This window comes from Diadema antillarum, unplaced genomic scaffold (genome assembly GCF_040938485.1).
Source record: "Diadema antillarum isolate AM-2024a unplaced genomic scaffold, OU_Dant_1.0 seq00000796_RagTag, whole genome shotgun sequence".
NCBI lineage: Eukaryota > Metazoa > Echinodermata > Echinoidea > Diadematoida > Diadematidae > Diadema > Diadema antillarum.
The window spans coordinates 423,384-450,155 of record NW_027271681.1 but is presented as its reverse complement, the minus strand read 5'-3'; the positions used below and the strand labels follow the sequence as shown (position 1 = coordinate 450,155).

The following is a 26,772-nucleotide window of genomic DNA, read 5'->3' as shown; positions in this document are numbered from 1 at the left end:
ATGGGAGGGTGCTCATCAAAAGACCAGACAGTCAGCCAAGGTAAGACCAGGGAAATAGAAGAGAGACACCTCCCTGGTAAGACAGAAAACCAAGACAATTCTAACATGCAAGACCATGAAGATCAGCTTTCACTCCCAGCACACTACCAGTATAAACTTTGGTACCACCATGGTACCACCATCATATTGAAGTGAGAAGATTGTAATGTGATAAACTGACCCTTAAGTTTCCAGCCATGCAGTTTTCCTCTTCTGTGATAAATGGCTTCCAACTACAATGTATTCTTTACAAACTCTCCAACTTCATTGCTATGCAATGAGAAGATTTTTTTTTTTTGTCAATAAAATGTGCAGCATTCTATCTCAATGTATGTCTCTGCCTATGTATCTATCAATCTATCTATCTTTTTTATCTTTCCATCCATCTGTCCCTCTATCTTTTTATCTTCCTTTCTATCTGTCTATCTATATCTATAGCTGTCTGTCTGCCCTTCAATTTCCGTTCCAGCAGAATGCAAGTCTCTGATGACATAATTTATTTTGTTATAGTTGAGCAACACAATAGACATATAGTACCTGCATTCCTTAAATTGGTTGTACAAAAGTGACACACACATTTAAGTGTCGATGTTCAAAAAAGCGAAAGCATATGTTTATGATAGAACACGTATTGTACCAATCGTTCATTGTTGATCAGCTCTTGGCAATTCCTTGTAAGTGTTTGATTCTTAGGCTTCATCTTTGAATGAAAAAAATATTTACAGTTTTCTTTCTCCTTTTCTCCCACCACTTCTTTATTTATCTTTCCATCATTCGGATATATATACCCTGACATTGTTACATCACTGTTATTGGCAATTTGTGTTATTGTGTCTGTAAATATGATTTGTCATACCTTCTGTTTATTATTTTCATGGATATTTATTACATTCTGCCATTTTTGTGTTGCCATTCTATATGATTTGCATTCTAAATTAAATGTTTTGTATTCAATCACTATAATATTTTGGGGTCTGTATTTGTATCTGTTATTGTAATTTCATATTTCTTTTCATTTCACACATGCTCATTGTTTTTCATGATGCAATATATGCACTACATTTCCACTTGTGTGGAGTGCATTCCTTTACACTACTGTGCAATGTTCCTTTTGTAATTCTACACTTGAGTTGATATATTATTCTTCATTATACCTTTTGTCATGAATGTGCATGATTCAATGCGTGAACACGCCCATTTCTCTGAATATATTACATGTGCACAAATTGTAGTCAGTCCATTGTCTGTTCCTACCAAAACTGACCCTTCCATACCCACCGCATCTGCCACGCCCTCTAACTCCCCTCCTGCCCCACCCGGTGGCACCCCTAATCTCGCAGCAGATGGGACAGGAAGTACCGGTAAGCAGGCCCCTAAGAAGGGACAGGTGAAGAATGGCACCCACACACCTGGCCTGGAGGCCATAGTCTGCAAAGTGGATGACATGAAAGATGGAGAGTAAGATATCTGTCACTCTGTTTCATCCTTTTCAAGGTTTCATACTGTAAAACCAAACATTTTTGGGGTGCATGAAACTTTTGTAAATTTCACGATGAGCCAAGATTCCTCGAAGTAAAATGCATGCAAAAGTGTTTGTCTACACAAGGCATTAAATATCATTGGCAATTCACAAAAATTTCATGCTGCACGAAAGGCTGTCAGCTCCAATTCACAAAGGTTTCTTGCCACTAATGTTTCTGATGTTACAGTACTCAGTTTGTCTGATATATGATCTATGTATCAGTTTCACGTGTATGTACCTTGTGGCATGCACATCCAAAAGGTTAGGTTTGCAATCTGATTACTGGCCAGTCCTGAAAAAATTGAAAGCATGGCATTGATGTCTTTGTGTCTCATCCCATAAAAAGTTATCATCAGTCAGGAGAGACCAGTAGACATCAAAAGGGAATTAATTACTAGTAACAAGCGCGAAGGCCGTAGAATTAAAATCCTTCTGCGTCCAAACTGAGATTGAACTCCCTCTGAGTTGAATGTGTCAGTCTAATCATTTGGTCTGGTGAGCACACTGAAGAAAACTTCAAATTTTGATCCATTCTTTTGATATAACTATTTCAGTTGTGATCTGATAACTTTTCCATACCTTATGACTTTACGGTAGGACTTTGAAAATCATCATGTTCTTAACATTGTGCAGTCACCTAATTAATGTGTCGTAATTGGGGAGAGGAAGAGCAAACACTTGATATGGTTTTGCCTATTATTTTACCAGAATGCGAGAAGTGGACATTGGCACTGGCAAGGCACTTCTGGTGAAGGAGCTCGGTGAGTTCAGCGCCATCGGACACAAGTGTTCTCACTATGGAGCACCTCTAGTTAAAGGTAAGATTTACTGTCATAGTAAATGCAACAGCTATTGTTGCATAAAAACATAATTGAATAACTGTATGCATGTACTGGTAGGTTTATTTCAGTAAGTTCAGACAAGTGCCATGTAAATTGAAGGAAAAGTGTATGTCTGTGTGTTATATTTCTATTGTCTGTAATTCTGTCATAGTCATGCTTGGCAGAATTATGGGGTTGTAGGCATGGAAAGAGTGTAAACCCTAATTTTCTTTTTTCCACTTCCATAGGGAGCCAAGCTAATAGAGTCTCAATTGTGAATACTTTGTCACAGCTTATGGATTACACTATTTTGTAATGTTAACCCGTTGAGGACGAGTCCCGAGTATACTCAAGCAAACATCTATGGGAAATGCGTGTTGTAGCAAAATCAAACCGTCCTCAACGGGTCAAAGGTCACATAAATGTACTAATATCGGATTGACATCTGATTTCACCAAAGAAGCTTGTAGGAATGGACCCCGTAAATCAATAAGCTGGGATATTACAGTGTAGGTTCAAGAGGTGATTGGTGATGAAAGCCAGTTTGTTTTCTGAGATTTTTTCTTCTTAATCTTGTAAGTTTTACCTGGTGTGGCTTAAGCATGTGTATGTGTATGAGTTCATTCTTAACATGCATATCACCTTTGAGATCTGAGGAGCTTTTTTCCAGACACGACATATCTGCTCTATAAAGATACATACATTTAGGAAAGTACATGATGTGTGCAATGACAATGTGAATATAAGAAGAATTATCTGAATGTTAAATGCCCTCTCTGAACCTACTTTCTTGACTGTCTTGTAAGTTTTCTTAGATGTCTCAATGAAGCACACTTCTTGCATGGCATTTCATGTACACACAGGTGCTCTGTGTAATGGGCGTGTCCGCTGTCCCTGGCACGGAGCTTGCTTTAACACTAAGACGGGTGACATTGAAGACTTTCCAGGGCTGGACAGTGTACCCAAATTTGAGGTCAGTCAAAGGCATTTTATAAGCTAATGCCATGTGTCATTTTTGTGTTCATACGGCATTTGGTTTTAGATGGTATTCAAGTTTTAATTGTTGTAATTGTCTTTTGTTGTAGGTGTTTGAGTTGAAATTTTAGTGTTCTGTTTTGATGACAAAAGGCGTATGTGTGTAGAGAGATAAGAATAGACAATAAAGATAGTCTAATCACAATTAGTCCAAAGGCAAGCTGCTTTTGAAAGTGTGAGCCTTTTAAAATTTGTGTCTCCTTATCTTGGTACGGCACTTGTATGGGTGATTATTCCTGCCCCCCTTTCCTTCCTGGAGTATCTATGAAGGCACCTTCATCATTATACCCCCGCCAAACGAAGTTTGAAGGGGGTATATAGGAATCATTTACTTCTAGTTTTCAAGAGCAATTTGAAGGGATGATGTGAGGGGCATTATATGTTTTGACATTTGTTTGTTCAGTGCAAATCATCCCCCAGGAATTCTTGCCCAGCACTGTTCATGCTTTGTTGTTCTTTTTTATTTTCTCTCAGGTCAGAATAAGTGGAGATGATGTCATTGTCCAGGCCAATCCAGAGGTGAGCTTGGTATACCTCCAAGTTGATCTTGAACACGAGACAGTTATGTCTACATGTTGAAAGAATTAATCACACCGTTGAACATTTGTACATATTTAGGCATGATTTTTGAAGAAGCTAGATTTTAGAGTCTTACTTTGTTTTTAAAATAGATTCATAGATATATATGTTTGATAAATAATGGTAATGGGTCTGTCATATAATGAACTGAAATCATGAAATGATGATTAAAAGTTGTAAAATTATCTAAGATGAAGGAATTTGGAAATCATGTGTGAATAAAGCAAGATGCCTTAGTATGTATTTTGATTATAAATATATTCTTATTTTGCTATTGTCTTGTTTTTTCATTGGGTTTTTATAACAGACCACTGTAGAAATGTTCTTATTCCACGCATATGAGGATTGCTCTTCCCTCTGGTTTTTTTCCCCATAGGATTTCCTGTCTCATAAACGAGTGAAGAAGATGGTAACCTGCTCACCAGATGAGGAGAAGACAGTACTCATCATTGGTGGAGGTGAGTTGTGTGGTTCAAAATGTTGCACCCTCAATCCTACTAGGTTTTACAGGGTCAAGTCCTCATCTCATATTGGCATTGAATGCATACATGTTCTGTTCTCAATGGTGAACACATGTTGATAACTTCATTACTATTCCAAACTCCTTGTCATCATCATTGTTGTTGCCCCTGTCCTCTTCATCATCATCACCACCATCATCATTGTCATCATCATCATCATCATCATCATCTCCTTCATTAGTGTCATCAATCAATGGGGGCGCTGCACAATATGTAGCATAGTGAATAAGACTCCTGACTCCCGATCAGAGGACCTGAGTTCAAATCCCGCTAAGTGCTTATGTCCTTGGACAAGATGTTTTACCCACCATGTCCTTCTTGACCCAGGTGTATAAATGGGTACCTGGCAACGCTAGGGCCCTGTGGTAGAGCAGTGGCTACACTGAAGAGGTTACCCTGGGTAAATAAGACCTTATTATCATTATCAACAACATCAATATCAGTGTTACTAATAAAAACAACATCATCATAAAACAACATCGACATATCATCATTGATGGTAGTAGCTACAGCAGGAGCAGTCATCAGTTTCACCCGAGATTACTATGTGACATATGACCATGTGCCTTCCTCTGCTTTTAATAGGCGCATATTTTTTCTGTCCCATAGTATCTTGCTCAAAGGTTTTCTACTGTTCCATGACTATCAATGTTGATAATGGAAAGAAGAGTAAACAAATTAACATCTTGTCATGTACCTAATTCCACACTCACTAGGCGCGGCATCCGTCACCTGTGCAGAAACATTACGTCAGGAGAGGTTCAAAGGTCAGCTGATTGTGGCAACCAAAGAGAAGCACCTTCCATATGACAGACCAAAGCTGAGCAAGGTGAGACATCTATATCAAAGATTTTGTCTAAATCAACCCATTCTTTCAGACCTGATGCAGTCATATGGTTTTAAACTATCTTTTGACTGCAGTCATTATTAAGCCAGTCACTGCCAAAGTCGAGACTGTGCTGTATTATGGGAACAAAAATTTTGGCAGTAGACCTTAGGAGTGTATCCTAATCTGTTTTATTATATCTAAACAGATTCTGTAAGGGCATACAAAGATAGTGGTATGATATTGCTAGCAGAGGGGTTGCTGATACTTTCTGAGTAGAAACACACACACATACACATACACACATGCAGATAGTTCACTGTTACCTGAATAGACTTGAAATTTGTGTAGATATCTGTGAACAGATGTGATATTTACTCCAAAAATTATGTGCTTGCTCCTTGCAATGTCTGGAAGAAAAGACTACCTATATAAGAAAGAAAGACAGAGGCAAGGGGTATGATATGTATTTGATACAGAATGGAGATATACACTCATAGGTTTGAATAATGATCTGTCATAATAGGATGTCAAAGAGAGCTGGGAATAAAAGAAAGAAAGACATTGTAACTTATTAATAGTTGAAAACAGAACATACATTTTCATGGCAGAGAGTTTATTCACTGCGTATGCCATATATTTAGCGAGTCAAATTTTTGGCAAGTCAGAACTTCCTAACAATTTTGCGAGTGGTTTTAAAATTTGCGATCATAGAATACGGCAGTGGATGGAGAAATGTACAAGTACATTTTACATTCTGTTTTAAAATTCTCAAATGGCATCAGACTTGCAAAATTCACGAAAATAGAAACCCTGCAAAATGTATGGCCTATGCAGTGCATGTTTTGTATGCATTCCACTTCGTAATATAAAGTTCTATGATTTCTTTCCCAGGCACTGAGTTCTACAGCAGACTCAATTTCCCTCAGGAATGCAGACTTCTTCTCCATCTATGACATCAACATTAAGACTGAGCAGGAGGCCACTTCCATTGACACCGTGCTCAACTCGGTGTCTTTCTCCAACGGGGACAGCATCTCCTTTGACAACCTTGTTGTGGCCACTGGTGGAAGGTATGGGTTGTCCTCTTTCCTCCCACTCTTCATCTTTCTACACCCCCCCCCCCCCCCACCCCCATCTCTATCCATCCATCTATCCATCTATCTATCTATCAACAGTTTACATTCCCAATGTCAAAATGGCAGGAGTCAAATTCAAATCTGTTTAACCACAGGAAATTACAAAGTCTCCAAATGTGCTAGATGTATGCTAATTCAGTCATACAAGTTGAATTCTGCCTTTGTTGAAACTTTGTTGTTGTTGCTGTTGTTGGGTCCTGTTAGATCCGACTTAGGCAGAGTTGACTTCATCTATCTGTCTATTTGTCTATCCATTTATCTATCTTTCTGTGTGGTTATGTATCTATCTATCTATCTGTGTTTTTTGCTTCTTCTATCCTCTTTGTCATCCTTCTGTTATTTATGTTTCCTGCCTTCTCTCTCATTTAGTTTCATCACATCGAAGAGAAGGTGTATCTGTAGAGGCTGTCACTTATGCAGTATACCATCAAATTTACACAAACTTGCATAAATGTCTCAGAGTGTGTGTAACATGTGTTTTCTGTATTAACAGCAAGGACAAGGTATCCAACTTAAGTCTGTGAAAACAATTACCCAGGACACTGAAATTTATTGGAAATGGTCTTCAAGGTATTTGTTACCTCCTTCATGAGGTATATTTTATTCCCCCTGAGAGGTAGTACGTGGCATGCCCAGATCCTGTTGCCATATGTTGAAGTGTCGTCAGTGCACCCAAGATGATCTGGTTGCCCTCGGCAACACGGTCAGAAGATGCATTCATCACTGGAGGGGTGTGGTGTATATTGGCAAATCACCTGTGAAGAAGATGATGGGATATCGTGTGACATAAATTAAACTATGTGCTTCTAGATTGATGTGCAGTACAGTGCACAGTTCTAATGAAATTTCTGTTACAACAGAGTAAACATTTTAGATCCCCAAATTATCATCTATATATCCTTAGATACTTTATTTGTTTGGTAATAGCGAAATTTTGACACGAGGAAAAAAAAAAAAACTGGCTGTACCGAGGACCTCGTTATAATGGGAGTCACTTGTAATTGGAAATATTCAATACTTACATGGCTTTTTTGTCGTGTCGTCCCATCTGAGTGCAATTTATTTTTCCTGACAGGCCTAGATCACTGGGTATCCCAGGCAGTGATCTGACAGGTGTATGTCTGCTTCGCAGTCCAGAAGACGGCAATAGGATAGCGGAGCTGGCTCAGGGCAAGAATGCAGTAGTGGTGGGGACCTCCTTCATTGGTGAGATATACATATGATTCCTTCAATCCGTATCAGGTACATATGTGAGATGTGAAAAAGGAGAAGATATTGCGTAGGAAGATGTTGCGTAGCTTGGAATTATTATTCCTCTTACTGTTCCTCCTTTTTAGGAAAAGAGCATAAGTTGGAAAATTGGTCTCCGCCGGGAATCGAACCATGGTCTTTGGCTTGGAACACCATATCATTTATATATTCATTGAAGAAAAAAAAAGAATAGAAAGAAAGATGACAAAGACATTCATATTGGGCAAAATTGCATTTGTTATGCCACCCGAATTGTTATAAAACTTTCTTTCTCTTTTTGTAAATACCACACAGACTTGAATTGGCAAAGGTAGTCTGGTCTGGTCCATTTTCAGAGATGGTTTCAGCTGCCTTTTAATCAGTATATTAAACATATAGCATTTCCAAGCATGCAAAGACTATTTCTGTAATTGATATGTGCTGCATAAGAAATGTGTGTTATTCCAGGTATTATTATCATATCTGCCCACAGGAATGGAGGTAGCAGCTTACCTGGCAGACAAGGCGGCCAATGTTACTGTCATTGGCAGAGGGTCAACCCCATACCAGGCAACTCTCGGGAAGAAGATAGGTGCTGCTCTGCAAAAGGTAAACTATTGAGGAAAGATGGAAGAGGTAAATTAGCTATACTTCCCCAATGTAACACAGCTTCCAACTGATATGGTTTCACAATAGTTTTGAAAATATTCCATCAGCTATAATAGTAGTAGATAACCTTGTCTCCAAAAATGACAAATATGGTTTTTTTTTTCTGAATTTGGTTTAGAATGCTTTGTATGCGCAATTTTCCCTTTTCAAACAGATATATGATTCATGCTCCAAAATATACAAATCTGTTTATTTCACTGTGCATCAGAATGTTATTTGATCTGCAGAGGTTGTCAGTCCTGGTAAAGGAAGAACTCAAACTAAGTGCTTTCATTACATTCTCTTTGTCAATATTAAACATGTGATGAGATTGCCATTTTCATTTTTAAAAATAAAGTTTAAAAAGCAAAAGTCTAAGGTTAATGCCAGTCTGTGCTTTCCAGTACCAACATAATCGATTGTGGAATGCCAAACTCATATGAATAAGTCATATTACCCTTTTTAACCCCTAATAATTTTTGTCGTGGTTGCAATATTGATAGATGAAAACATACTAACTAAAGGCAAAATATATTTAACCTGAGCAAACTCAATAAAGATGACAAAATATCAAACTCATTGAAAGTGTGATGAACTTATGATGTGGCAACTTACAATTCTAATATCAAAAGTTTATACAATGAGTGTCCACAAGTTTTTATTTCTGTTATCTCCATGTACAAATATCAATCTGTCATTAGTGTGGGAGGATATCTCGCAGCTTGTTTTTGTTATTCTGAAAAAGAAACCTATTGTTCATGGGGTATAATTCCTAAATATAAAAATGTATAGACGTCAAGAGAAAATTTAGTGCACTGAATGCATTGAAAGATGAGACTAAACAGTAAGAGATAGAAAAAATTAGCCAGGAAGAATAAAGGTACAGAGGTAAAAACTGATGAACAAAGAACATTTTTATTCCTTGAAACAAAGGAAATCCCTTGAACAAAGAACATTTTATTCCTTGATTTGCCAAGGGACTTAGGAAAGGAAAATTCCCACTGTTATTTTGCCCAATGAGTTGTGGAGGCACACACAGTAAATAAACACTTGAAATCAATATGGCATTGTAAGTCTGTCTCTTTTGTGAATGTTTTCTTGTCTTTGCTGAATTTCTTCCCAAGATGACTGTGCCATGAAAGTCAAAATTCGTTGTCAGTATCGCTCATGTTCATCATTCTGTTCTCTTTGATTTCTATCAAACCATCGTAAATAATTTGATGCCAGCTGAGTGAATCCAAGGGTGTCAGGTTCATCATGGAGAGTGGTGTGTCAGAGTTCAACGGTGAAGATGGCATCCTCAGGGAGGTCATACTCACAGACGGTCAGTCGGTCATCGCCGATGTCTGCATTCTGGGGGTTGGCGTCACCCCGGCAACTGACTTCCTTCGCGACAGCGGTATCAACATGACCAGTGGTGGCGCAGTGGTAGTGGACAAGGTGTTTATTTTCTCCTTGAAAAATTTGTGTGTTTCCCCCGGACAAATAGCTATGATTTCATGTTTATCATTGTTTGAGAAGCAAGGCGTTCTCTCTTTTAGTGTTAGCACGTCATTTTATTTCTTTGTAGAGCAAATAATAGTTTGTATGCACCTTTACCACTCTACAGAGTGGATTTGGCGCAATATAAATCACATCTATATCATTATTATTATTATTAAAATCAATCATCACAACAAGAGCATTAATTGTCAAACATTTATGCAAGTCTTTTTGTTAATGTTATTATTATTTTTTTTAGATGTTTTTTTTTTCTTTTTCTTTTTTCCCCCCTTTTGGGGGGGTTTGTTTGCTTTTGGTTGAGGAGGGAAAAGTGTACTCTGCACTTCTGGCACTTTCAATGATTGTCACTAAAACTGAATCCTGAAGAATGTTGGGTGTGTGTGTGTCTGTCTCTCTGACTGTCTGTGCCTGAGAAAGCATATTGCTATTACAATCTATCCTTGCATGTGTCATATTGTATGCGAAACTCCAGGTACTCAAAATTGTTTCACTTTTTTTTCAGTGTATTCCTGCATTTAGAAGAATCTAATCATTTTCTCTTGTTTTGTTTATTCAGTACACCAATTTACTGGTTTACATTTTTAAGCATGTTCAATAGGTACAGTGACTTCAGCGATCAGGTTTAATAGTAGCACACTAAATGCGGCATATGAGATAGCCATGAAAGAATTAGAATATTTGGCATATGAAGATTGCAAGATCAAAATGCTGATGAGTCATTTTTTCGGTGCAGTTACTTTCTTCTATTCAAAGACTGTTTCATCATTGTACTCAGATACAAAACTATTTACTTGTGTAAGATGCACTACACAAGCATGCATTTACATGCAGAACTGACCAATTCCTAATAGCACCTGCTTTACATTATGTTGACAAACACTATGTCATCAGTTGTCATGCTGTGATGGTTATCTTTCTTCCAGTACCTGAAGACCAACAAACCCAACATTTATGCCGCTGGGGACATTGCCTCCTTTCCTCTGGCCATGGCAGACAGTAAGGAGGTCAGCATCGGTCATTGGCAGATTGCACACGCACACGGTAAGCCACAGAGAATGTGGACAACACTGGCATGTCATTCATTCTCTAGTCTTCTCTTTATATCTCTGCTTGAGTGTGTCTCTCTATCCTCCTATGTCTCTCCTTCTTTATCTGCACCTTTCACATACAAACAGACAGACAGACACACACACACACATACACACAAATACACACACGTACATGCATGCTAATAGTTTTCTCCATACAGTCAACCTTGCCTAAGTCGAATCTAGATGTATTTGGACTGAAGAAATAGCTTTGACTTAAACCAGAGAAAACTTGACTTATGAGGGATTAAGATAAATAGAATATAGAGAGAAGAGGACGGGAAAAGACCTTTGACTTGGGTGATCATGTGAGGTCGACTTAAGCGAGGTTGACTGTATTTATTTGGATTTCATTCAGTGATACTGGAAAAAAAAACAATGTTTGGACAGTGCATGGTATACAAGGAGTGAACATGCAAGTAGCATGTGTTGATAGAACTGTCTGAAGTTTATGTACAGATGACTTCTTCAGGTGCACACAAACACACACACATACAATTATTGTGCACACTAGCAATTACACTTGGGCATGTGAATACACACAACATTATCTTTTATCTTTTTATCTTTTTTTTTTGCAGTTAAGGTTAACATGTTAGCAATTTGTAATATGATAGTATTTTCAGGGTAAAATATCTTTCATAGTGTGTTACGTGGCTTGGAATGGTTGTTTGTGTGTATATTGTCAATCCCTATCCCTTGTAGACTATCTAACTGATAAACAGTAATATGTCCAATTTCTCAAGACTATTTGCACTGGAAAATACCAATGTAATGTGTGTAGTATACGGAACATTATTTTCTGACAAGGTTATTGTCCTCCTGATTGTCTGTTGTTTTTTTTTCTCTATAAGAACCAGCACATATACGTAGTGTTTTCTGTCACATTGATGTGAAGATGAACTTTTGCAGTTTTGTTTTGTTTTTGTTTTTATACTAATATGATGATAAGGGTTTTAGTGCTTCCTTCCTAGGGGTACCAGTACATGTAGTTAGCCCTCATAATAATGTCTGTCTGTACTGGTCATATGGCGTGAGAATGGTTAGAGATATTTTCAGATCATGTATCTTCCTGACAAGGTATTCCTTGCTATTTTTTTTTAAAATCATACTATCTTTTCCTTTTCTTTCTTTCTTTTTGATGGCTGGTCTTTGGTGCCCATCTTTTTTTGCATATTAATAAAATCATGAAGCTTTTTTCTTTTTTAATTCAAGTAGTTATTATCATTTCACTATCTGAGTTCGATAATCATCTTTTCTGGCATATTCAATTCAATATTCAGTTGTTTTTTTTCTTCAAAGTGGTTTATTTGTATATGATTTGTGTGAACAGCAATAAATGATGAGCAATTTGCCATTCATACATGGTACATGATGTGGGCATTTGTATGTACCTTTTCTGGTGTACAGTTTGTTTATGGAGATTTATGAAGTGGTAGCAGATGAGCAGAACTTGCAACATTACTATTGATTATCTGCAGAATCATTCATTATGATGATCACTGATGTCCCTGCAATAGATTACAAGCATTTCTGTCGTAAACACAGTGCAGGCACTTTCATTTGTTCATTGTTGATGTTTGTCTAATACATTAACATTGCAGTTGGTCTGCTAGAAGGGATAGAGAGAAATAGAGAGTGAGGCAAAGATAGTGTGAAATATTTGATATGTTGACTGCTCACAAAATTGGGCAGCTTTTCTGTACGGATGTACTAAAGAATGTGCCTTTTTATTTCTCGCATAGTCTTTCATTCTCTCCCACACACTCTCTCCTCTATCTCTCTATTACTCTTTCACATATACCATTTTACAACACATACATGCATGCACAACCACTCTCTCATTTTAGACACAAACATACAAATGCACTATGCATCAACTCATACGTTTCTATAATGTGTATGATCTGCTTTCTCTAAAAACCCATGGATTTCAAGGTACAGGTTACTCCCATTTTAACGAAGTCCTCGGGACTGGCATTTTTTTTTTTTTAATCATTTCAGTGTAACTGAACAGCTCAGTAGGCCTACAGTATATGGAATTGGTATTGATAATTTGGGGACCTGATTATTTACATTGTTTTATTAAAATTTTCATTATTACAGGCAGAAATTTGATAAGTCCATTGTCTTTATGAATTTGATGTTACCCATAGACCTTAAAGGAATGTATAGTTTTGGTTGAGATAGGGGATTCAGATTTTAACTTTATGCAAGATGATAAGAAACCACTCATATGAAATATTAAAAGAGTGTACAATTCTAGGAGGAATTAAAAGTTTATTTAATGAAAATTGGTTTTGAATTGGCTAAGTTATATATAAAAAAAAAAAAACCAGAGGTCCTAATTATAGGTGGCACCCATCTTTTATTATGACCACTTTGTTTAACTTTGTTTTTGATATCTCAGCCATTTCGAAACCAATTTTCATCAAATCAGCTTTTAATTCCTCTTAGAATTCTATGCTCTTTAATATTTCGTAGATGTTTCTGATTTTCTCTCAAAAAGTTTAACTTTAAGTCCCTTGTCTCAAGCAAAATTATACTATCCCTTTAACCCATAAAATTGTAATGTAAAGAATTGTAGCTTGCATCATCAAGAGTCCAATTACAAATTTCTAGGTGTTTTGTGTATATGTGTGTGTGTGTGCTTCCCCAGTTTGTACATTTACCAGTGTACAGTATAATGTATCATGGAATACAATGGAATACTGAATCTATTGTGATTTGGTTCACACAGCAATTAATTCCATGTACATGTACAACACACACACACACACACACACACACACACACAAACATTAATTTAAAAAAAAAAGAAATGCTCACACTCAAACACCCAGCCAAACAAAAACGTATTCAGCCATATGCACTGCACATCTCATCTGTTATGGCAGACAAATATGTATTTTAACTCTGCATCTTTAGCACAGCAACATTCATCTCATCATCAAATTGATTAGAACTTTCATCTGAACAGACAGACAAATGAATTCAACCATCCCAATTAGGAGGAGGAGAAGAAGAAAAAAAAAGAAATGAAAGAACAATTTTCACTCAGTGCTTCTTCAAAGGTAAGTAAAAAGAGTTTATTACCAAAACTCTACAAAGGCAAGAATGTACAAATGTATCAAGGCATAAAGTATTCTCAGTAATATCAGACAAACTTTACTAAGCAGCTGCTCTAATAGAAGTATCAGGAAAACGCTTGGTTTGGATTACAAACATGTAATCGAACACACACCATGTACAGTACAGCTTTACATTTTCTCCTGTTTTTCTGTGCTTTGTTAACAGGTTCATGGAGGTAGATTGTAGTTATTGCATGAAAACAATTTGACATTGTGTGCTTTCATGTGTTGTATTTACAGGGAAAGTTCACCATAAATTTGATAGGACAGCTGTTAAATTTATGGACATACATGTTTGTAATACCTGGAAGCAATTGTCACAGTACAGTATGACAATTAATTTCATGTCATATTAATGCTTGTTGTAGTATAACACTTCATCATGTTTCAACATCACAAACAATGGTTATCAGTTTAATGTGCATTAGCATAGTACTTGAATGTTTGTACACAAAGTCTTGCACAAAATGATAGGCATGTTTAAATGTAAGAAGTACAGCTGTACACTTTGCCTACCATCACACACATAATCCTCATTTCATTCACTTGGAATGAATGCTTCAAGTTTCAAGATGAGCTGCATGTCACTGGAATGATAAACATGATGCACATTTATACGAAATCAATACATGACAAGCTGATATGTGAAGTAATCTTCAGTCTAAATCAAGGTTATGCATTCAAGGTGATACTATATTAGTACTTCTGCTGTACATACAACTGCAAATGCGAGTACTTCTTTGGGGAATGCAGTGTGTGTTTTTTTCACAACAAATGAGTGGCAAGAGCTTAATAGATTTCTGTACACAACAATCTGGCAAGAACAGGAACACTAACAGCTGATGAAAGGTGAGTATCAAAATTTGATTTTGAAGACTGTATGCAGCAACTTGCAACATGTATCTGAACATTGTACACTTTTGAATACAGGTGCGTGCCAGGAGGCTACTATTTGTGCCTAATACTGAAAATGCTTCTCAGCAAGCATTGTTATTCGTAAGAAACAATGAATCCATATTGATTTCTTCTTCATGTTTCCATTTCTGATGGGTGCATTTTCAACTTTAATGACTTCCATCTCAATAGAATCCAGAACCCATGATCATGATGAAGCACACACATTAATTAGTTGGCAAGTAATTCAGAAAGGGTACTCCAAAATATTACAACTAGTGTCTATGTAGATCTTGAACATTGTCAAAAACTCTATGTTGTTTGTTTTGTATCTTCAAGTGTGACAATGGATCCAACAAAGAAAAAAAGAGGAATTTGATCACAAAGACAATACATTGAGCATGTTTGCGATTACTTCACCAATACATGTATCAACAGTTGCAAGAGCTCAAGGTCTGGACCTCCAACAGCAGTATCTATTGTAGGACTTTAAAATACAGAGATACATGTATGAAGAAACTGCTTTATAGCATATTACAGTGTACTGGCATTCATGTCCCATGTAAGAAAGTGCTACTGACAGTGAGCAGTACAAGGGAATCAATCCATGATATAATATCCATTCCTAAGAAATCTCAGAAATCATTACTGGGTAGACATCCGCTCATCATAATCCAATGTGTGGCACTCTCTAGACTCGAGTGCATCTTTTTTTTCTTTTCTTTTTTTGAGGGGGGGGGGGGGGGGTCACAACAGAGCTCTGTTCCTTATAAACTTTACACAAGAGCAAGAATGCTCGAAACATTTCACTGATGATTACATTTAAGCCAGTGGTTTCAGAGAGTACTGTGAAGCTGTACCTCCCAAACTCATACTCTGAACAAAAAAACATTACTGATTGAGCGAACTGAACTGGGACTGCAAATGCTTTACTGATGAATACAATTGAGCCAGTAGTTTACAAAGAATATTGTACCATCATGACCATAAGTGTCTAAAACTCATACCTGGTAGTGGTACTCGGAACCCAATATATTTCACTATTTAAATGATATAACTCTAACTCAGGACACAAAAACATTTTACTGATGAATACAATGTAGTCAAAAGATCACAAAGATTTTATGTGTAGCTGTTTCTCTAAAACTGAAGTTCAGAAGTCACAATCCAAAACGTTTCACTGACGACTACAGTTCATAATCAAGCAGTCATAGTTTACAGAGAGGAATGCGGAATGTGAAACGTTGACACACCAGCTGTCTGATCCATCCTCAGAATATGTGCATAATATTATCCACTTTCAATCTCATCCAACCATGCCATGGCAAAGTCCTACTGGGGCACAGGCTCAAAGGGTTTGCAAGTTTTGAAACCGTGATAGCCATTAACACACAATGTACAAGGCAGGGATCATGAACTACAATTCATAATGGAAAGCCCTTTGCCTTCCCAACAAAGTCAACACAGCGATTTGTCCCAACTGTAAAACGCCATGTCCAAGCTACAGACTGCGGTCTACAGACTGCCTCTTCCACCGACGATGTCGAGCAGGTCGCAAACTATCGCCCACGACTTCTCGTCCTGCAGTGAAGACTTGATGACGACGGTGGTGAGGGGATGCAACAGCCGTGACACGCTGGTAGTGCTGATTCCACGCTCCGCCAGACCAGGCACCAGTCGAATCAGAGTACGCCTCAGATTTGGAATAGTTACTTCCTTGAGACAATCTCGAGCCACCTCGCGCTCCTCGCCTTCGCCGAATCTGGCTGCTCTGATGACGTTGGCCAGGTAGCTCACGAGGATAGCTCGCATCTCTGGGAACTCCTTCTTCAATGGCTGCTGCGGGGCTGATTTGGCGAGGAGCATGTCCGGGGACCAACGCTTTTTGGCTGACCTGCGGATGGAGCGAGATTTCTTGAAGCCATCCTCACGAGTGCTGGTATTACGATGAGTAGATTCAGTGGAATTCGAAGTAGGATCCTGTGTGGTGGAATCATGCTCTGATGCCAATGGTTTGCAGGCTGGACAATCCACAGTGTCGTTGGATGGGCCTTCAGCATCAACATGGCACAGCTTCGAAGTTTCCATGTCAGCCCTGACGCCCCTGTCAGTCATCTCGGATATCTCTCCATCCTTACTACCCTCCTTGCGTTCCATACCCACATCATTGTTGTTGTCATCTGAGCTACTGACGGGTTCGCTGGGCTTATCCGAATACATCGGTGTTCTGGAAGGATTTAGGAAGCACGAGAATGGAGGCAGAATTCCCGTGCTCCTAGCATCCTGGTCAGCGGTACTCAGGAACTGATCCGGAAGTCTGGGGGGAGCGACCGGCGCTATGGAGTAGTCAAATGATTCGCTGCTGCTCACACACATGGGAAGCGGAAGCTGCGGGGCAGGCGGCGGTGGGCAAGGTGTGCGTGGGCGTGGATCGGTGTGCTGCTGCGGAGACAACCACGGGCACGATGGACCGAATTGAGCACTAAAGGTGGCGAACCCAGGATGGTGGGTATCAGGTCCCGACCTCCACACAAGATCAGCTGATGGCAAGCTCGTAGACTTCTGAACAGCTACAGGAAACGGGGAGGTAGAGGTCATTTGACTGGTGCAATTCGCTGGATTAGCAAGCGTGGTGGTAGTGAACGGGTCGAAGTGGGCCGCGCGCTCCCACATCCACTCGGGCTGCGTCTCAGAGACACCATCCCAGAAGCTCTCGATCTCCCGGAAAAAGTTGAAGCCTTCCGCCGTCTGGCGTGATGAGGGAGAATACCAGTTGCTTCTGCTGTACGTAGATGACATCCTGACACTTGAATTCGTACAAATTAACTTTCGTTATGCTCTGGTTAGGTAGCCAGAAATTGTTTTAACTGTGAGTGTCAATTGCACACAGTAATTGACGGAGCAATGCGTACACTGAATAATCGCAAGCAAAGATTTCCTCTGACATGTGTTTCGGCGAGATCGCAGATTACTTTCGTAAATCTCTGTACGTAGCTTGCGTAACACCCTGTCAACACTGAAAAGATATTAGCGATTGGTCGAAAGCTAGTTAAATTTGTCGCGTATTGGTCACATTGTGTCACGTGATACATTAGGCCCCTCCCTCTCCCCTCCCCCCCCCCCTTCCGTACAAATTGATTCCACACCTGTCAATTTCCCAGATAGCATTCCTTTCGGTAACCTCTTACGCAATCTCGAGAAAAAAAAGGAGGGGTGAGAAGAATGTGACACCGACTAACACGATTACTCACTTCAAAATGACCGCGACTGCCCCTTTCCCGCCCTTCATTGCTCATGCATGCGGCGATCAACAATCAGGGGCGGTGATAAACAATCATAGACATCGCCTGGCTAAAATCTCGCGTTAATCTACTATAACCTCCTTTGTTTTGACAATAATAGTGTCCGTTTTTCCTTCCGTTGTTGTTGTTTTTCTTTACTGACCGCAGGGTCCGACTAAGCCCCACTATCGCTGAACTATCCCAACGTAAACAAAGAAGGCCAGAGTAGTCTCAATAATCCTCTAAACTCTTTTATTGTTGCAATTAGCCTGTCATGTTACCGAAGTCATTGTTATGTCTTTTATTGGAAGCGGTCAGCGTGGGAACTTTTATCAAAGTTGTCGTCCGAACAGAGAGCGGCGTCGCGGTGATTTGCAAATAAACAAAGGAAAGGAGTCATGTCTCCGTGTGCTTCTCGCTCGCTCGCCCCTTGCTGTCAATCAAGGAGTGTTCCTGTCTTCCATCTCTCTTCCCTTCGCCTCTTCTATACCTGTGTACGATCTATATCGTCGAATATTTAGACTGATACAATAATTCTGCATCGTTCTGTTTGTTTGTACTGGGGTCTGAAGTCCTTTACAGTGTTGTATACGAATTGAATAATGGCAAAATAAACATTGTACTTGTAGTACAAAGAATGCAATATGGAACAGGGAGGTGGAAAGAGTTGTCTTATGATTGTTGGGGGGGGGGATGTTATTCGTGTGTTTTTTTTTTCTTACTCTGATCCTTGTGTTTTCCTTTTGAAAGCTTGAATACAAAAATGAATGAATATAAGCAAAATAGACTAGTTATCATGCAGCCGGCGGGGAAAAAAGGCACTTCATCTTTGCGTGTAGCCCCTCCGTCTCGGGTAACGTGCTGTCGTCAGTGGCCGCGTAAATTACGTCCATACACAAACACAATTTGAGACGATTATTATATATCCCTCGCGGAAAATTACTATAACATATAATAATATTGCGTGATTTGTTTGTAATATCGTCTGCTTTTATATTCTTAATTAGTACTAACTGGGGCGAATTAATTCCATTAGCGCCCCATTTTTCCATAAACGACAATAACAAACAGTTTTATTATACGTGAACGCCTCCCTGTATCGATGTATGTACGAAGTGTTACCCGTTTTCAGACAACGTCAGAAGGTTGCATTTATAATCAATAGTGCAGGATATACATGAGATCTGTATTTCCATGCTTCATGGTATTTCGTATTGGTTTGGAGGGAGAAAACTCAGAATTCTGCACTGCACTGTACACGGAGGCCATGTCACCTCATCACCGCTTTTTTTTTTTTTCTTCCTTTTTTTTGGGTGGGGGGGGGGGGGGGGCTGGGGGCTTGGAGGGGTGGAAGGACGGGAGGGATTAGTATCTGTGGAGTTTGTGATGACAGACAGCTCGGACAGGAGTTTCGAAATAAGTGTTTCAAGGGCGGCATAATTTCCGTTTTCAGAACGTGGGCGAAAAAGAAACTGCTTGTTGTTCCAGAAATAAAAAAAGAACAAGAAACGTAATGAAAGGTAATCGACTCGTGGAATCATGGTTTATCATATTTCGCGCTGCAGTGATGTTGGGCACGCAGTCGCGTATTCAAAGAAATAAGGCTAGGCGATGGTGTCATTCCTGTCGAAACTCTGATATGGCATGGTTGAGTGTTTGTTTGTTTTTTTTTTTTCTCATCAAAATATCGTTTCATCATAGCTTATATCGATCTCTTGAGGGATTGATTTTAAATCGTAGGATGTCAATTTACGGCAATGTATTGAATGAATTTCGTTCTAAGCGAATGGAAAACGATGCGACACTGCAACTAGTAAAGTAGTATGATATTATATCTCATGCGATTCTTATCATGCATGATAATTGATATCTCTGAAAACTTGATGGGGAAATCAAAAATCCCGCACTTTTTCATTTTACGTCCGATTCCCGAGACTCCTTCAATTTCGTTTGTTGAATTTAACATTGCAGGTTTTGCTATGATGTCAGACGAAATGAGCATACTTGCGCATCATGTAAATTCCACGCATCGAACGTGTCGCTGAAACGAGCATGCTGCGTGGAAGGAGCAAGTGTCACAGAGCAGATTACAATACCGGTACTCTACAGGAAAAACAAATGCTTGATGACTGGAAATTACCGACATAATAAACTACTTCGGTATACGAGCTCTGCACATGCAAGAGTTGGCGCAATACTAGTAAATCGTTAAATCAGGCCTACATACATTCAGGGAGGTGAGGAAAAAAAATCCTCTCTCCTCCCTGATACATTGTAGTAGTTCCTTCTTCAACGTGTAGGCCTATACAGACACGTGGGGGGGGGGGGGGGGCGTAACTGCATGAAAAACCCTCCGACTATAATGGAGCTCCATGATCAAAGCTGCGGGGTCCCTTTCAATGGTCTGAAACAAAACGGGAATTAAGGCGGATTAGGGTCAGTGAACAACAAGCGAATCGGGAAAGGTGAACTTGTCGTCATGAAAGGGCGATACAATAACAGACTAAAATCCGTCCAGATAGCAGATAATAGTAGGCCTACCAAGGCCTCCTTGGTACTACTGAGCAATGACACTCTCAAAATACGACAGAACTAAAACAAACAAACAAACAAGCAAGCAAGCCAACAATGCCCTAACAACAAACGGGTGTGAAGCACTCCATAGTTTGGAGTCTTTGGGTAAACCACGAACGCACCGAACCAGTCGTCATGCAGCGTACTTATAAGATGCAGTTTTGTTACGAATATTGATATCAAAGCAGAAAACCACTGATAAACTCTCAGAATGCAGAACATACATGTTGTACATGAAAACCACTTGCCCTCCGCAACGAATTCTCGTGGGGCTATGTTTACATTCCACGCGTGCTAATCGTTCCTTCAAGTTAACACTTTCAAGGAATTCTCCTAAGCTGCCTCCGTCCCAAAATATTGGGATTTTTGACATACAGTGTACTAGTAACTCTCATGCTGTAGCTGATCTTAAAGTACCGAGTAAGGCACATTCCAAGACAACTGGGTTTCCGCGCTATAGCCTAAATCTCTAATAAAGTACACATTGAATACCCAAGAACAACTACCCCAGCAGCTCTTTGATATTACTTACACATTCTGTATATTCTGAACATTCCTCGAATTACATCGTTTCGAATATTTTGTATTTAGGCCCTAATAGTCCGATGAAGAATTATTTGGTTTATCCTTCTGTGTGTCAAGGTGTGCATACAAATATTTTGTTTCATATAGCTTTCTCAAAATTTGAATCGTCTGAATACTTTTGTGAATTTATAAATACCGATTGCCACTACGAAGCGAGGAAGTTTTGGAAGAGTTTTCCGAGTATTCTAGAAGTGAGTTTGATTGAAGTCTTCATATTGTGCAGCTAGACTAGTGAAGATACAAGTTTGCTCGAAACAACTCATGCCGACCATGTGTTTAATGGAAATTATCTGCCAATAAACTACAGTTCGCCCGTATACGCTCTTCCACTTTAACTCCGTGTTGATACTATACCTAATCGTGATGGCGAATTGCGTGAATTTGCTTGCACTTTATAACGAACTCCCTTCCATTGCAAACAATCAAACAAACAAACAAACGAACAAACAAACAAAACAAAACGAAAGAAATCTGCCTATTGGGGGAATAATTCCCGCTCGGCCAACATCCTGCAAACCCCCAGTATAGTCATCTAGTATTTTCCCGCAACAATACTAAGTGCTCTCTAAATTGCATTGAGCGCGATTAACTCTAGCTGTTGATTGTTTCTTAATGTGTTTTTGTACTACTCTCGTGCTCCTAAAAGCAGTCTTATTTGTTGTTCCCATTTCTTGTGTGATGTTCTATTACACAGATGTATGCGGCGAAAATTCGAAATAAAACTAATCGTAAGACCGACTTGACGAGACAGATCTTGAATTATTGTCCTATGAAACGAATTGAAAAAAAAAAATCTTCAACCCTTCTTTAGAATCACGATTATAGGGAACGATTTTATCGTATTATTGGAGTGACGCTTTTGTATTCAAGACATCAACGTGGTGAGGATCGCCGCGCACTGAACATTATGTAATACAGGTGTTTGGTTTTGTTTTGTTTTGCCGCGGGGAGTGATGTTCGGATCAGTGTGGCAAACTTCATCAGATCTTACATACGCAGGGGCACTTACATTTGTTACAGTTTGTTTTGCCAGAGGTTCGTAATTCCTCAAGTGAAAATAATAGGCTGTACGTAGCGGGAACGCACAGTGCGGCTTTCCCGATGTTTTGCGATATTGCGGGAATGAAAGCAACCAACGACCGACATGCTGGATGAGGCAAGGCACAAATCTGCTACGATTCTCCCAGAGATGTCTTCTCACCTCCCCGATTCTCCCTTGCTAGGCATTGGAAACTGTTTTCATATACATGTACCATAAGTACCGGTTTCATAACCCGTTTCAAAGCGACTTCAAAGCTATGGCTCAGCGTAGCTCACCTTTTTTTATAACAAAAATCATGTTCGAACGAGAACGAGTTGAACTTTCCAGTGCGCAAAGGAAAAGAGAATGATTAAACGCGGAAAAAAATACGACTCCCAAAGGACGAACAAATGTAAAAAGGGAAGGGAAAGCGCAACTACTGAATAAGTTTTTTTTTTTTTAATTCTCTTCGTCGTCGTCGTATTATTCGCGTTCATTGTTCTTTAATTATTATTATTAGTAGTAGTTATACATCGTGTATTCTCATTTTCATTGTATGTTTCGCAGCGTAAAAGCGTCATCGTCATTGTCTAGAGTAATAATGATTACCGTTTGGTACGCAGTAGGATGCTGTGAAAGGCGTGCCTCAATCATTTCTAGCGTATGTATCAGTCCTAACGTTCTTCACATTGTCATGATGGGGGGTGGGGGTGGGCGTCTGCACAGCTATCTTTCCACACGTGAAGTATATGACCTTTTCTCTCTCTCTCTCTCTCTCTCTCTCTCTCCCCTCTCTCTCTTAGTTACCTTTTGTTGATGATTACATTATGTTTTAAGATACATCACACATTCTTGGTATGGAAAGAAAAATATATTCATTTATCATGAAAAGGATAGAGAGGAAAATCCTAGTCGAATATGAGATTGACATCTCAATTTCTCAACTATATTCCATAATTCACCCCCCCCCCACACACACACATGCACACACTTTCTCTCTCTCTCACTCTCTCTTACTGTCTCTTTATTTCTGTGAAACGTGCCTTGTGACTTTTTAAGTTGTTGACGTTGCTTTAGTATTTCATTCTTTTCTTTTTCTTTTTTTTTCTTCTTCCAATCCAGGTCGTGTGGCAGCACTAAACATTCTCGGTCAGAAGGTGGAAATGGACTCCATACCTTTCTTCTGGACTCAGATCTTTGGCAAAAGTGTCAGATATGCAGGTAAGTGCTGGCATCTGGTAAGCAAAATGGACAATACATCTGTTGTGTCTACTCCAGCGCTCGTAACAGTATGTAAGCATACATGTATTTCTCTTCACATATCGACTGGCAACAGATCTCCATGCACGGACTTGGCCTTGCTGTCGTTGCAGGGCAGATAACCAAATCAAATGAAGAAGCTTCAGTTTAAATGGAAACTGTACTCTTAAAGTTAAATTTTAATGTAGAAATTATGTCACTACCTAAATAGTTAAGTTTTGATGGGATAGGACAAAACTGAGAAAGTTTTTACAAAGGGAGTATGAAATGAATTTTGTTTAAAAATGTATCTACTATAAACTACCCCATTTAAGATTAAACAGTTATCATAACTAAATCTTTTAAACTGTTTAATGATGTGGTGAAAAATTATAGTATTATTATTTTTTATAAATTCTGGAAGGAGAAAAGTCATGAAGATTTGTTAGCATGTCGATGGTGATCCTGTTTTGTCTGAAATTTTGAGTCTCTCTTTCTGTCTAATATTCAAGCGCAGTCATCAAAATCAGCAGGTGCACATTCATCTACACTTTCCTTTGTTCCCATTTCAGGCTACAATGAGGGCTACAACGACATTGTCATCGTCGGAGACCCAGATGAACTCAAGTTTGTGGCTTATTACCTCAAGTAAGTTAACTACTTGTGGTCCTGAGATTAAACGGGCTTACCTAATTCAATTTTTACCACATCAAAACAGCAAATCTTTCCACAGATGATTTGATGTTTGGTTACCCATTTTCCTTTATGTGCATTCATGTTTAAATCTAACAATTTTAGTAGGGGTAGGGAGAGGGCTGTGGTTTCCTCCAGACTTGCACAACTTTTTTTTTTAAAGTATTGTTTTTTGTCCTTTATTCCACTCTGCATCCACAGAACTATCTAAGCTACCTAAATGCTGGAATAGAAATATGATTGAATATCATGCGTGGATAGGAGAGAGTGCCAATACGTGTGATATAATATCATCCTTGTGTGTTTTTGTTAGGATAGCTTTAGTTGTTAGCTCAAATTGTTGGGTTTTGGAGTTTTGTGTGTGGGGTGATTTTTTCTTTTTTTGGGGGGGGGGTGGGGATTTGGGTTTTTTAAGGAAGAATAGCATGTACTCTTTTTTTTCTTCTTTCTTGATCCTTCATAAGTGAGAGTATAGGCAGTCAGAAATATGGAATCGTTTCTGTGCTACAATTTGTTTTGTTTTGTGTTTCCACAATGCTAGTGTTCTCCCAAAACTAATGTAGGGTCTTGAAGTCACTCATATGTGATGCACTGCTAATCTACTAGTATATCATTCTTTTCACTAGGGATGAGGTTGTTACGGCTGTAGCCAGCATGAACTCTGACCCAGTGGTGTCCCAGTTTGCCGAGCTCTTGGCGAGTGGACAGGAACTCACCAAATCAGAGATCCAGTAAGTACATCCTCAAGATCAACAAAGTTTAATTGAGGAGTTTTCTTCAGCTTTTTGGTTTTAGCAGATACAGTTGCACCAACCTCAACACTGAAGAATAAGACTGCTTGAAACACAATAAACTTCACCTATAAGGAATATCAGTATAAGCAGAATTGCATGTGTTCATACCTTCTCTCTTACTTACAATTTCAAAGAATGCAATTTTTTAGACATCAATTTTGTTGAGTTTTTTTATGCCTCCGCCAACGAAGTGGCCAGAGGCATTATGTTTTCGGGTCGTCCGTCCGTCCGTCCGTCCTGTTTTGTTTTTGTCGATATCTCAAGAACCGTGAGGTGGTTTTGCATCAAACTTGGTATGAGGGTATGTCCTTGGGGGATGATACTTTGTTTGGATTTTAGGGTCACAGGGTCGAAGGTCAAATGTCACAGAATATTTTGTGAAAAAAAGGTTGAAATTTCATGTTTTTCTCCATATCTCGCAAATGGTTCAAGGTATCTTCATGGAACTTAGTATATATGCATGTACCGATGGGCAGTGATTATCTAGGGAAGTTGGGGGTTGTGGGTCAAAGGTCAAGGTCAACTCCTCAAAATATCACTACTTTCCTTATATTTATGCAATGCCTGAAGGATTTTTTTAAAACTTGATGTATGCATGTATAACCCAATATATATTCTGTGGGAAGTTTCTTGCCAAAAGGTCAAAGGTCAAAAGGTCAAAGGTCAAGTGAAAGTGCTAAATTGCACTTTTTCCTCCATATCTCAAAAGTAACTCAAGGTATTATCCTGAAACTTACATATTTATGCATGTTCTACCTAACAGTGATTCTCTTTGGAACTGTGAGGTCAAAGGTCAAAGGCCAGGTTTAGATAATACTATTTTACCATTTGATACTGAAATTATACTTTTTCTCAATACCTTGAAAATTACTCAATGCATAAACTTATAAAAATGTCAAAAGTCAAGTAAAAATCATTAGTTCCCCCAAATACCTGCACTCTGACGTTTTAATCATTCATCCAATTGAACCTAGTTCTAGGAAAGTGAACATTCAGCACATTTGTGGCAAACCTGTCACTTTAATATTTTGCCAATTGTGTGAAACTGTCATCACACATTGTCAAGACATTGTACTATAGACCTATTAGGAGAACCATGCATTATGGCGGAGGCATACACCAGTCGCTGTAGCGACATTTCTAGTTTCTTAATCAAATTGATATGTGACACTTCCATATTTTTACATTTATTCATGCCCTGGTTGTTTCAGTAGATGGTATGAATGCCATTATTTCTTTCATCATGTTGATTCAGAAATAAAAACAGCAAGCAAGCAGATATACCTGACAGTGATTTGCTATTGCTGTCTTTTTTTTTAAATTTATTTCTTGCGTTTTCACAAACATCACAATCACTGGTGCAGTACTGTTCAGATGGATATTGTGTATAACACTAAACTGCTTGACCACATTGAAAATCCGGTGTCATGTCGCAAGAACAATCTCAAGTTCCAGAGATGTTCACTTCTGAATGATTTTTCCTCACATCTGTCTTTCTTTTTGTTTCCATGCACAGGGGGGACCCGTCACAATGGCAGAGCAAGTTATGAGACAAGCAAATTCTGATGACTATGTCAGCTTGCTTAAAATTTTGTTTTTTATTCTCCAG

At 38.9% G+C, this 26,772-nt stretch overlaps 1 protein-coding gene across 1 annotated transcript; it reads left to right on the top strand.

Moving 5' to 3' along the window:
• Window positions 1-26,772, top strand: LOC139739335 (apoptosis-inducing factor 3-like). The gene is made up of 16 exons (XM_071649952.1): window positions 1-40; window positions 1,272-1,497; window positions 2,270-2,379; window positions 3,246-3,355; window positions 3,892-3,936; window positions 4,373-4,454; window positions 5,234-5,346; window positions 6,238-6,416; window positions 7,558-7,688; window positions 8,206-8,321; window positions 9,588-9,800; window positions 10,787-10,904; window positions 23,560-23,658; window positions 24,249-24,324; window positions 24,996-25,100; window positions 26,680-26,772. The coding sequence occupies exons 1-16, from the start codon at window positions 1-3 to the stop codon at window positions 26,711-26,713; spliced, it is 1,797 nt and encodes a 598-aa protein (XP_071506053.1). The 3' UTR covers window positions 26,714-26,772.

Bases quoted from the DNA above. Each gene is read 5' to 3' on its own strand.
- LOC139739335 (XM_071649952.1), top strand. From the start codon at position 1: ATGGGAGGGTGCTCATCAAAAGACCAGACAGTCAGCCAAG. The intron at 3,937-4,372 runs GTGAGCTTGGTA...TTTTCCCCATAG, and splicing joins TTGTCCAGGCCAATCCAGAG to GATTTCCTGTCTCATAAACG. The intron at 24,325-24,995 runs GTAAGTTAACTA...TCTTTTCACTAG, and splicing joins TTTGTGGCTTATTACCTCAA to GGATGAGGTTGTTACGGCTG.